Source organism: Corvus hawaiiensis, chromosome 24, assembly GCF_020740725.1.
Source record: "Corvus hawaiiensis isolate bCorHaw1 chromosome 24, bCorHaw1.pri.cur, whole genome shotgun sequence".
NCBI classification, from domain to species: Eukaryota; Metazoa; Chordata; class Aves; order Passeriformes; family Corvidae; genus Corvus; species Corvus hawaiiensis.
In genome coordinates this window covers 7768755-7780589 of record NC_063236.1, presented here as the reverse complement: position 1 = coordinate 7780589, position 11835 = coordinate 7768755, and the positions used below count along the sequence as shown (strand labels likewise).

At 57.4% G+C, this 11835-nt stretch overlaps 1 protein-coding gene across 1 annotated transcript; it reads left to right on the top strand.

Annotated features, from left to right (window-relative positions):
* The first annotated feature begins 120 nt into the window (after positions 1-120).
* On the top strand, positions 121-10911 carry DEF6 (DEF6 guanine nucleotide exchange factor). Its single transcript, XM_048328389.1, has 11 exons — positions 121-307; positions 4122-4262; positions 5714-5899; positions 7323-7550; positions 7631-7777; positions 7954-8062; positions 8143-8441; positions 8866-9032; positions 9236-9434; positions 9820-9910; positions 10149-10911. Exons 1-11 carry the CDS (start codon positions 212-214, stop codon positions 10358-10360), a joined length of 1875 nt encoding a protein of 624 aa, XP_048184346.1. The 5' UTR covers positions 121-211; the 3' UTR covers positions 10361-10911.
* Positions 10912-11835: the final 924 nt, after the last annotated feature.

Below are 11835 nucleotides of genomic sequence, written 5' to 3'. Positions count from 1 at the left end.
ACGGAGCTTTTGATCTCTGCGCCGAGCTCAGCAGAGAGTCGAGGCTAGCCGCGGCCGTGCCGCCCCGGCCGTGCGGGGAGCGGCGATGGGGCCCGGGGGGTTCCCGGGGCGCCCCGAGCAGGCGGCGCTCCCGCCCCGCGTCCCGCCCGCCCGGGCGGCTCCAGGAACCGGATCCGCGGGCTCGGCAGAGCCGCCGCCGCCGCCGCCAGCCATGGACCTGCGAGCGGAGCTGCTCAAGTCCATCTGGTACGCCTTCACCGCCCTGGACGTGGAGAAGAGCGGCAAGGTCTCCAAATCCCAGCTCAAAGTGAGTCCCCGGGGAGCTCGGGCGGCTCCGGAGCACGGACGGAGGGTGGGCAGCGAGGGGCAGAGCAAGTCCGGGGCTGCTTTGCATCCCCTCGGGTTTCCACGGAGAAATTGTTAAATTTTAAGATCAATAAGACCTTGTTGTTGCCTCCACGATAGTTCTGGTGAAGTTCTCAGGCTCTGTGGCATCTCCCTTTAAAAAAAAGACGGGGGCGGAGGGGGGGGGGGAATTAATGCTCAAATGTGTTTTCTAGGTGAAAATGATAAGAAATCTAATTTTTAGTTGTTATCAATTTCTTATGCTTTTTATGGCGAACTAAGAGCCCAAACTGTTTACATTTTCTTGCTTGCCGGAGCACCTGTGTTTCTCCTTCTTGCTCAGCCAGTGGGTTGGGAGGTAGGGGCAGGTTGTTTTTAAACAAAAAGTCCTCAGTGATGTGACCAGAAATAACACAGTATTTTATAAACTCTCAGCTTTCCCCTCTTCCCACTCTTAACAGCTTTCAGAGGGCTCATGCTCTCAGCCCTTCATCAATAGCTTTAAAAGCCTTTTTGTCTGCTCCTAGGCCAGGGTTGCTGGAACCCACCAGGGAGCCCCTTGGCACTGAGAATAATGGATTTTTTAACCTTTGCACACGGTGGGAATCTTTCTTTTTCATCCGTTTTGGTTCTTAGGCTGGCACTGCGGCTGGAAATGTTGGTTGGTACCAGGGTCTGAGATGAGAGAAGAGACCTGAGCAGGAACATGCTGAGCATGGGGAGGTGTTGCGTCAGGACTTGGCAGCTGCTGCCAGTCTGCGAGACCAGTTTTGAGCCATTGCAAAAAGACCCACTTTTCTTCTACTACCTCTGTTTTATAGGGCTTCCCCAGGACAGACTGCAGGGAAGGTGCTGGGCTTTGGGTGGGGGGGGGATGTGTTTTGCCCCAAAGAGAAGAGTTTTGTTTTCAGGGATCTGGAGGAGAAGCAGCAGGGAGGCAGATTCTTCCTGCTCAGCCTTTGCGGCTGAGAGCCTTCGGCTGCCCCCCAGAACGCATGGCATGTGCCCTGTGAGCCACGCTCACCCACTAAAGCTGTAGAAATAGCTGAAGGAATTAAGGAAAATCCTAAAGTAGGCCAGAGATTAATTTGGTTTGCTAATCCCTGAGAGGGGCTGCTGTGCCCCCATCACAGCATCCCCTGCACCCATGCTCAGGATCCAGAGCCTGGCCCAGGCATGTGATGGACCCAAAAGCACCAGCCTGAACACGTGCAGTGCTTGTCTTGAGAGATCTTTGTCACCAGTGACAATGCTGAGGCCACAGAGAATCTGATTTTAATGGCAGTTTCAGGGAGAGTTCATGCAGGGTCTGCAAACCATGGTGTAGGGGCTGTGGTGATGCTGGGGATGGCACCTCCACAGCGGCTTTATCCAGGGGGACATTCCAGAGGGGAAGGGATGTTCTCCCACGCACCTTCAGTGATGGGGTGGGCTGGTGGCAGGTCATTGAACAGCAAAGCTCAGCTCTGGATGACCTTCCACCTACCTCCAGGCCAGGGAGAGCTTGTTTGCCCCAGCCTACACAGGCCAGCCACGGTTCAGTGCGGAAGGAATCCAGGGTCTCGCAGCTCTGAGCAATAAAGTGTTAAAGCGGCCGAACCCACTCCAAACTCCTCCAGGGCTGCTGAGCCCTGAGCCGGGCTGTGCTCTGCTCCCTCACCCGGGCGTGTTGCTACACGAAGGGTCTTGAACAGGGGTGGGAGAGACACCGGGTTTGCACCTACAGGACGGAACCAGCCCCAGAGCTGGGTGGGAGCGTCCTGGCAGAGTGGGAGCTGGGGCTGAGCTCCGGCCGCGCTCCAGGCGGTCGCTGTGAACGTGTCGGGGTTTCCAGCGTGGAGGCCCAGCTGTGGGAAGCCGTTGGGCTCCTTGCAGGGGCACTTGTGCGCAGGCAGGCGCGTGCAGATGCCGCTGTGAGTGTAGGTGTGTGTGTGCACAGGAAGGAAGGACAGTTTGCGGTCGGGTGCTGCGCACCCAGCGATGTTGGGTAGTTTTGTTCCCAGCCAGCCGTGCTCTTGGAGGAGTGTTTGTCCTCTCAGTGCCATTGCATCCCCCTTCCCAGCGGATGGGGGGGATGCAAGGAGGATGCATGGAGGAGCTGTGGATGTGGGATGGGATATGGGGTGTAGTCCTTCAGTGTGGCCGTGCGTGGCTGGGGCAGGAGGCAGGAAATACCGAGCACTGCCCTGGCGCTTTTGGGTGCCTCTTCTCACGGGTGATGGGTGTGACAGCGGTGGGAGAGGGTGGAGAATAGAAACAAGGTTGGTGCTCAGAGGAATCCAGGGCACGAGGAGGAGTCAGGCAGACTCCTGCCCCCCCGGCCATCCCTGGCATGCCACAAGGGAAAGGTTGTACCAGCAAACTGCTTTCGTAGCAGTTTTACTCTTATTCTCCTCCTCCCGTCACTGTTTCAGAGGCTGCAAGGGTTTCCCACCCCTCCTGTCTCCAGTCACCCCACCATCGACCAGGCCAGGGCTTTCCTCCCCATTTGTCAGTGACAGCCCTGTGAGAGGAGGGGCTGCAGGTCACGGGGTGCTGGGATGGATGGAAGGGCTCAGGGTGTCCCTCACAGCTGGGGTCACAAGTGAGACCTCACAGAGCTTTTTAGGGGTGCTCTGGGAGGAGGGGTGAAGAATGGAGATGAGGGCCCATGCTGGAAACACGGAATGGGATACGATTCCCAGACTTTGAATTCATCCTGATGGATTTGTTACCATCCTGGAGGATGTCCATGATGTTCCCAGGCCTTTCCACCCTTGCGTGGACCCTGGGGCTGCACCGAGCCCCAAAAGGCACAGCCAAAGCAACAGTGCTTGGGGCTACAGCCCTGTTGTGTGAGCACAGGGTGGAGTCCTGCTGATCCCATTGGTCCAGAGGGTGGAAAAGAGAAAGAAAATCTGGTCAAGCAAGAACTGTCTCCAGCTGCAGCAGCCATCATGGCCTCCGGCGGCTCCTCTCCGGCTGGGAGGAAATTTCCAGCCCTGCACAGAGGAGCAGGGATGCTGTTCCATCTCCTCCATCCCCTCTCTTGAACCCTTGGCAAGCTGCATTGGCAGATCCTGGTGCAGTGGGGAGGTGTCAGTCTGGGACACTTGTTTAACCATCTCCTGCTTCTGGGATGTAAAGGCAAGGAGAGCACCACCTGCTAGAGATGCTGGTGGTGCTCATGGGCAGCCTTGTTCCAGGCTTTCCAGCACGTGGGAAATCCATGAGCTTCTAAATGTTTTATTTGGGGGGGATTTGAACAAAACAGGCTGTTGGCAAGTCTTGCTGAATATTTCTGGGGATGGTGTGTCTCTACATCTCTATTGTCTGCTTCCATTCCAGACAAAGCCTTTGCTTAGTTTCTCACCAGTCTTTCCTAATTTCATGTTTCCATCTTTCTGTGCCCCAAGCAGACAGTGGCTGCTGCCAGGCTGGGCCATGCTTGTGCCAAATGCACAGCTTGAGGTGGCTTATCAGCTTTTCTAGATCAGAATCCTGTTTGGTCTGAGAGGTTTGAAACAGCCCTTTAAAGAAAGAAGTTCCTCGTGTGCCAAGAAAAGAAACTAATGTGGAAAAATCCTCGAATTTTGCCTGTTTCTAAACGATTCTCTAAGGTTTGCATTTGGAAATTATGCCAAACCCAAACCTTGACTCGATGCTGTGGCTGCCAGGAGGTGATGCCATGCAGGGCACAGTCCCCAGGCGGTTGAGTGAGGGGGTGGCACCTTGGGGATGTGCTGGGGCAGGGCTGGAGGTTGTTCACCTTCTCACCACCCCTTGTGCCTGGCCAGGTGCTGTCTCACAACCTGTACACGGTGCTGTGCATCCCCCACGACCCCGTGGCACTGGAAGAGCATTTCCGTGATGACGATGACGGGCCAGTGTCCAGCCAGGGCTACATGCCCTACCTCAACAAGTACATCCTGGACAAGGTGAGTTCCTTGGTCATCCCCCAGACCTGCTAGTCCTCAAGTGAGGACATTGAGGGGAGCTCCCCTTAGCTCTTGGAGATCACATGCCTTGGTGGGTGGAAAGAGGGTGCACAGAGATGGGGACTGCTCAGGTGAATGACAAAATGGGTGAGAAATGTTTAATACTCAGCATCTCCCTGGCAAGGATGACGTCATCCCTTTACATCACGGCTCTGGATGGAGCAGCATCTCTGCCCACGTTTCCTGAAGGGCTCTGAGAGAAAAATCAGCCTCTTTTTTCCTCTCCAGCCATGATCAGATTTGAGGTGTGACCTCATTTGGCAAACAGGAGAGGGAGGAGGATGAGGTGCCAGGGCAGGAGCAGGAGTTGGGCAGGGGCTTTCTCCCTTTTTTCCACGGTTCAAAGACACCTTTGTCTGGCACAGCCAGAGGTTGCTCTGTGGGTGCTGTTTCCTCCAAGCATGTGAGGAGAGGAAGAATGACTGACATCTTTCTTCCACTGTGTGCTCACAGAGAGGGGCCAGAGCTGGGTGCAGTAACCCTTTGCTCCCCTGGCTCTCCCGGTGTTCTTATCCCTGTGCCAGTCCCCGTGCCAGTCCCCGTGCCAGTCCCTATCCCTGTGCCCATCTTTGCCTTGCCCAGAGCTGGTCAGCAGCTGCCCAGCCTGGTCCAGCAATGCTAATCTTGGCTGCAGAGATCTGGTCTGCAGCAAGCAAGGACAAAGCTTTCCCCAGCTCCCTCGGCTCAGAGCAGGAGCTGCCCAAGGTCAGCCCAGCCCAATCTCCCCATCACAGAGTGGCCAAAATCCTTCCAGTTGCCCACATGGTTCTTTGGGAGGTGATCTTTAAACACACCTCTTCTGGTTTCACTATGGTTAGTAGAATCCCAGAGGCAGCCTGAAAAGGGAGAAGTGGGTTTTCCTAGTAAGAGAAGCTTTTGGATTTTACCATCCAGTTTTAAAACTGCTACAGGCCGCAGTTTGCTCCTGTGCTGGTGGTGCGTGGCTCACACAGCTGGGATGGAGCACTCAGGGACAGCCAGAGCTCTTCTGATCCCCATCACAGGTCACCCTTCTGCAGCAAACTTGCTGCCTGGGGCAGCTCACGGTGCCAGGACATGATCACAGAACCGTGACAGCAGAAGGGACGAGGCTGGTGGAGGCACCATTCCTGCTGGCTGCCCTCGGGCCAGTACTTCCCTTCGCTCCCCAGTTCCTCATTGTGATTGAATGGGATAACAAGAAACCCAAAACCATGGAGGGACTGGGGATGTGGGCTTGGAAAGCTCCACACCGTCCTGCATGTGCTGCACCCCAGGGTTCCTGCTGGTGCTGCCAACCACCCCATGCTTCTCACTGGACAGATTTTAGGAGTGAAGGTTTCTTCTCTACAGCACTTCCTCCCCCAGAACTCTTTTCTGTAGCTCTTCAGCTCCCCACTCACTGCCTGCAGGTGGAGGAAGGTGCTTTTGTCAAAGAAAACTTTGATGAGCTTTGCTGGACCCTGACGGCAAAGAAGAACTACAAACCCGACCGGAATGGGAATAGCGTTGTGTCCCACCAGGACGCTTTCAAGCTTTGGTGTCTCTTCAACTTTCTGTCTGAAGACAAATACCCTCTCGTCATGGTGCCAGATGAGGTAGGACCTGCCTCTCCCCCCATCCCTGTCCTCCCAGGACTCCATGTGCTGGCAGAGCCCCATTTGTGGGTGACATATCCCACTATTGCTTCCTGGCATGTCCCACTGCATCCTGCAAGTTGTGGTGCTCCAGGGGACAAGAGAAGGGAGGCTGGGGGTGGGACAAGGGGGCTCTCTGCCCTGGGCACCCCCGCTGTGCCCACAGCCACCCCCACTGCCCAGGGAGAAGAGGGGGACTTTAGAGGGGAGACCCCTTCAAAATGCTGCAGCCTCTCCTGCCTAGAGGGCAGTGGCAGAGCAGACCTGGCTGTCCGTCTCTGTGGCCACTGCCACCGGGTGCTCAGCCCCTGCCCAGCATGCAGAGTGTTAAGGGTAAGGTGCCAGCCAAAGAAAAGCCTCTGGCAGTAATCGCCAAATCTCCAAATTGCACAGCATTTAGAGGGGAAGGTTCTCCCTTTCTCTGGGGTCAGATTAAACCCCCATGAGAAGGGGGGCAGATCTGGGGAGAGCGCACAAGTGCAGAAGCCAGGAGTGGCCTCAGCAGAAGGAACTTGGCTGGGCAAATGGCTGCTGTTGCCTTCTACCCCTTCAATCTCCTGAGATCAGCAGAAAAGCTAAAATTAAAAAAAAAAAAAGGGGGGGGGAGAGAAAAAAGACAAGAAGCACCGTGCTGCGCAGACGTAGGAGGGTGACCGCACTTCCTGTGCCCTGGGAGAGGTGTTTCCTGTTCCCCAGACCATGAAAAACTGAATCATCCTGAGCAACTGCATTCAATTCTTGCCCTTCTCACAATTAAATGACATAAAAAACCCACCTGGGTGTGGGGACCCTGCTGTGTGTCACCTTCCTGCGTGGCTCCCTGCAGTCACCCACCAGTCTCAGTCCCCAGATCGTGGGCAGAGAGAGCTGGCAGCAAAACTTGAGCTGTAATAAGTCTTCCCCACATCATGTCAACCACCTTGACTCTTTTAAAAGCACTTCATTTGCAGTTTTAAAACGATGCTCGTCTCCATAAGGACCTGTCCCCCTGCTCCTCCCCAGTGATTTTTGGAAAGCAGAGTGGTGCTGAGCTCACCGTGGCTCTGAGACAACAGTCCTGAATGGGGTTTAACAGTGCTGGCCTGTACTCCCTCAGGCTCTTGTCTGCTACAGAGTTTTCTTACTCTGCAGACAAACCAGCCAAAGCATCCCATCCTTGGGGTTAAAAGGAAAAACCTCCCAGTAGTGGTCAAACTCTAACCCAGTTCCAGCTTCCTGAGCCAGCCCACTGCCTGGAATGCCTCAACCATCACAAGGGGTGATCCCTCTGGGATCAGGGTCCTGCATCTCCAAGCTGGAGAGAGATGTGGCCTTGAGCTCTCCAAAATGGGTTGGTGGGGTGGGGACAGCTTCTTCCTGTCACTGAGTGTCCCCATCTCCACAGGTGGAGTACCTGCTGAAGAAGATCTGCACAGCCATGAACGTGGAGCTGAACTCCTGTGAGCTGGATGATTACCTGTCCCAGGAGCCGCAGGGGCAGGGCGGGCTCACAGTCTGGCAGTTCCTGGACATGGTGAACTCGGGGCGGTTCCTGAGAGGCATCGAGCAGGAGGCCATCAGCATGGCCGTGGAGGAGGTGTACCAGGAGGTCATTGAGGATGTGCTCAAACAGGCAAGGAACCCACATATCCCAGTGCACAAGCTCCGTCCTGCCCCCAGCACGGTTTTGATCTCTGTGTCTCTCGGGCACAGGGCTACCTCTGGAAGAGGGGCCAGCTGAGGAGGAACTGGTCGGAGCGGTGGTTCATGCTGAAGCCCAGTGTCCTGTCCTACTACATGAGCGAGGAACGGAAGGAGAAGAAGGGGAGCATCGCATTGGACAAGCACTGCTGCGTGGAGGTACAGCCCGGGCCATGCTCAGCTTGGGGAGAGCAGACCCTTCAGACTCCAGGAAGGGACACCCAAGAACACACAATTTCACATCCATGAGCATGGGACAGCCAGCCCTGTGGCTGAAGATGGGGGGATAAGGTGAGGTACAGGGGGTAATGCTGTGCTGTGTCCTCTCCCTGCAGGTGTTGCCAGACAGGGATGGGAAGAGGTGCATGTTCTGTGTGAAGACTTTGTCCCGCACCTACGAGATGAGCGCCTCTGACACCCGGCAGCGCCAGGAGTGGACGCTTGGTCCGTGCCCACCCCACACCCCTTCCCCAGCTTCCCCATGCCCCCTGCACGTCCCCACTGACCGTGCCCTCCCTCTCCAGCCATCCAGATGGCCATCCGGCTGCAGGCTGAGGGAAAGAAGTCCCTGCACAAGGACCTGAAGCAGAAGCGACGGGAGCAGCGGGAGCAGCGGGAGCAGCGCAAGGCGGCCAAGGAGGAGGAGACACAGCGGCTCAAGCAGCTGCAGGAGGAGAAGGAGAGGAAGCTGCAGGAGCTGGAGCTGCTCAAGGAGGCCCAGAGGCAGGCAGAGATCCTGCTACAGGAGGAGGAGCAGCGGCGGAGGCAGCAGCACGAGGAGATGCAGAGGACCCTGGAGATCCAGCTGCGGGAGGCTGAGCAGGTGGGTGCATCCCATGGTGTGTCTGCCATGGGCTGTGGTGCTCGCGGGGTGGTTGCTTCCTTCTCCTTCCCTTGCCCGGGGCAGCCCAGGGGTTTGGATGTGCAGTGCTGCTGCCACGCATCACCTCTGGGCTCTGTTGTGCCTGAGATCCCTTTGAGCAGGACATGAGGACAATCTGCCTCGAGGGTCTTTAGCTGGGGGTCAGTGAGAGACAACTGCTGGTGCCAGGCTGGACAGAGAGCCCATTTCTGACCTCACAGCCAGCACTGGCTCTGAATGACACAGCCTGGCTCCTGAGCAGGGAAACTGCTTTGGACCTGTCACTATGGGCTGTCCCTGCTCTGGCCCGCTCCGCTCGGTGGGCCTGGGTTCTGGGGACGCTGGTGGTGGCCCGGCCAGCTGATGGCTCCTGTCCCCGCCGCAGGCTCGTGCCTCCATGCAGGCTGAGATGGTCCTGAAGGAGGCAGAGGCAGAGCGGCAGCGCAAGCGCATCCTGGAGCTGGAGGACATGCAGGAGAGGCTCCAGGAGGCCCTGCAGCAGGAAGTGAAAGCGCGGCAGGACGAGGAGGCTGTGAGATATGCACAGGCCAGGTAGGACCAGGGCATCCCTCCCCCTGCTTGAGCAGCCCCGCTCCCAGGGCAGCAGCTGCGCATGGGGATGTGCTCCCCAGGGCAGCTCAGTGCTCCCAGGTACTGGGGTGTGCTGGTGACTTCCCAGTATGCAGGCTGGGACAGAGAGAGCTGGTGGAAGAAGTGGCAGAGGGACATCCTCACCTCTTGCTCTTCATTGTCAGGCTACTGGCTGAGGAAGAGGAGAAACTGAAACAGCTGATGAAGCTGAAGGAGGAGCAAGAAGAATATATCATCAAAACTCAGAGGGAGAAGCAAGTCCTCAAGCAGGAGATGGAGAACAAGAACAAGTGCCTGGAAGAGGCACAGAAGCAGCTGGAAGAAGTGAGAGTGAACAGGCAGCGGGTGGACCAAGATGTCATGGTGAGCATCACGTCAGTGCCACATCTCTTCACACGGCGAACACAGGGGACTTCCCAGCCCTCCCAGGGTCACCTCCATACTGGGGAGGACCAAGCTGGAATTGCCTTGGGGGTTTCTGAGCTGTGCCGTGTGTAGGCAGGGGATGATGCAGTGGCTGAGACAGGACAAGCGTGTCCTGCCCTGGGGACAAAGTGCTGTTGTCCAAAGCGATGTTGACAGTGAGAGCGTGTGAAGGGGGGAGGTTTGGAGAGGGAGCAGAAGGTCTAGAGGAGGGTGAACTGGGTCTCCATCCCAGAGGGAACCTCCAATCCAGGCTTACTCATGGAAGGGAACAGAACAGGGGCAGTGGGGCACCAGCTCACGCCTTTCCTCCGTCCCCTGCCAGGCGGCCCAGCGGAAGCTGCGACAGGCCAGCACCAACGTCAAGCACTGGAACGTCCAGATGAACCGACTGATGCACCCCATCGGGCCAGGAGGTAGGAGACCAGCTGACCCAGCTGACCACCCTTCCCTGGACCTCCTGACCACAGCCATGCTGGGGCAGAGCCCACACCCCCACCCATCTTCCCCTTGGGGGGCATCTGGTGGCTGGAAGGACTCCCAGAGAAGATACCCCAATGCCTCTTGCAAGGAGGGACTCTACAAACCTTTTTCTCATCTGAACAGTCAGTTTGGGCCCCAGGTAAACAACTCTCTTTTTCTGTCCACCCCCAGACAAGCGAACAAACGTGAGTGGAGGAGTCTTTGCTGGCTACCAGCCCCTTCTGTCCCGGAGAGATTCTTCCCTCAAGCTCAAGCAGAGGGTGGAGGATAAAGACAGTGACCCCACGAGAGAAAACAGCAAGGAAAACGTGAGCAACGGTGGGAACAGCAGCGTGCTGCCATCTCCTGATGTGGACACCATGGCCACAGAGCCCACCAATTAGCCCACCAGGATGGCAGAGTCCAGCTGGGAATGGCAGGGCTCAGCTTGTCCCTCTGGGTGGATAGTCAGTGTGGCCACCTCTGGATGGACCAGCACAGAGCCTACAGGGGACTGCATAAGGCAGAGGTGCTCCCATTTCCATCAGTAAAGGAGGCTCAGGCAGCCCAGTGCTGGGGAGGGGGCAGTGGGACCTTCTCTGGACTGCTGGACTCAACTCCTTGCGCTCTGTTTTACACCCTGTATTAAAAAAGAGCTGCTGGTGGGTCGGGACCCTGTGGCCTAGGGCTGCAGTTCCCCCTTGGTTTCTTCAATAACCTTTCTGCATCATCCACTGTGCTCCAAGGTGTGGGGCCTTGCAATCATCCAAGGACGCCTGGACTGACCAAGTGGCGCCTTCTTGTCACCCTCACACCATGCCAGGGTGTCCCTAACTACAGCTACCCCCGGTGGTTGTCAGTACTGGATTCACTTAACAGAAACTAACGAGCAATAAAGCTTTTGGAGCCACTGGCCACAGACCTCCTGCCCCACACACCAGTGGCCCTGCAGGCACCAGCCCTCTTTCCTTGGCAGTGCAGGGTTTGGATTCCCCCTGTGTGAAAGAGCCCTTTGAAAGGAAATCAGCCACAAGCTGTGGGAAGTGGCTCCACCAGCGGATTTTGGGTTGATGTGTGGAGGGCCAAGAGGGACACAGAACTAAACAAAAAAGCCCCAATAGCACACCATCATTTGGGTTAGTTTTTCAAGCACCTCTGTATAAATACAGTCCCAGCCACCTGTTCCTTTGGGGTTTTTATTGTCTGGGACATAGAGCCAGGGTCGCCTCTGGCACAGGCCCCGGGAGCAACCTCTGCATCAACTCCACCTCTGCGCACTCGCTCGGAGATGAGCCGAGTTCCGTTAGGGAGATTATGATCTGTTTCCTCCCGGGCCTCGCACGGCGCTGCCCCCGGTCTCAGAGTGTTTCTCTCCCACAGCTTTTTTCCATCGTGGCCGAAGGCTCCGTGGGCCCCGGGACAAAGCGCTCAGTGTGCCCGGGGTGCGGGGCGGCCCCGGCCCAGGCCCGCGCTGACCCACAGCGGGGGCACGGCCAGGGCAGGAGCTGCAGGTCAAACGCGTCAGCTCTCCCCGCTGGGACGCAGCGGGGCGGCCCTGAGCCCTGGGCCGTCCCCTTGTGGGGATCCCTGCCTGCTGCGCACCATCCTGGCCGCACCACTTGGACACGGGACCCCGCCATTCTGCACGGGCTTTCTGAGCACACTGAGCCCTTCCCAGCTCTGCCCCGAGGCTGGGCTATTGTCTTCTATCGAGGCGCGAGGGGGGCCGCGGTGCGAATTGCTGGGGCCGATGGGTCACCGGCGCTGCTCGGGCTCCTCGGGCGCTGAGCCGCCCGCACGGAACCGCTGCCGCTGCTACCGCCGCCGCCGCCATATTGGGCCGCCCTCAGACCGCTCCGCCCGCCCTGCCCCGCCCCTA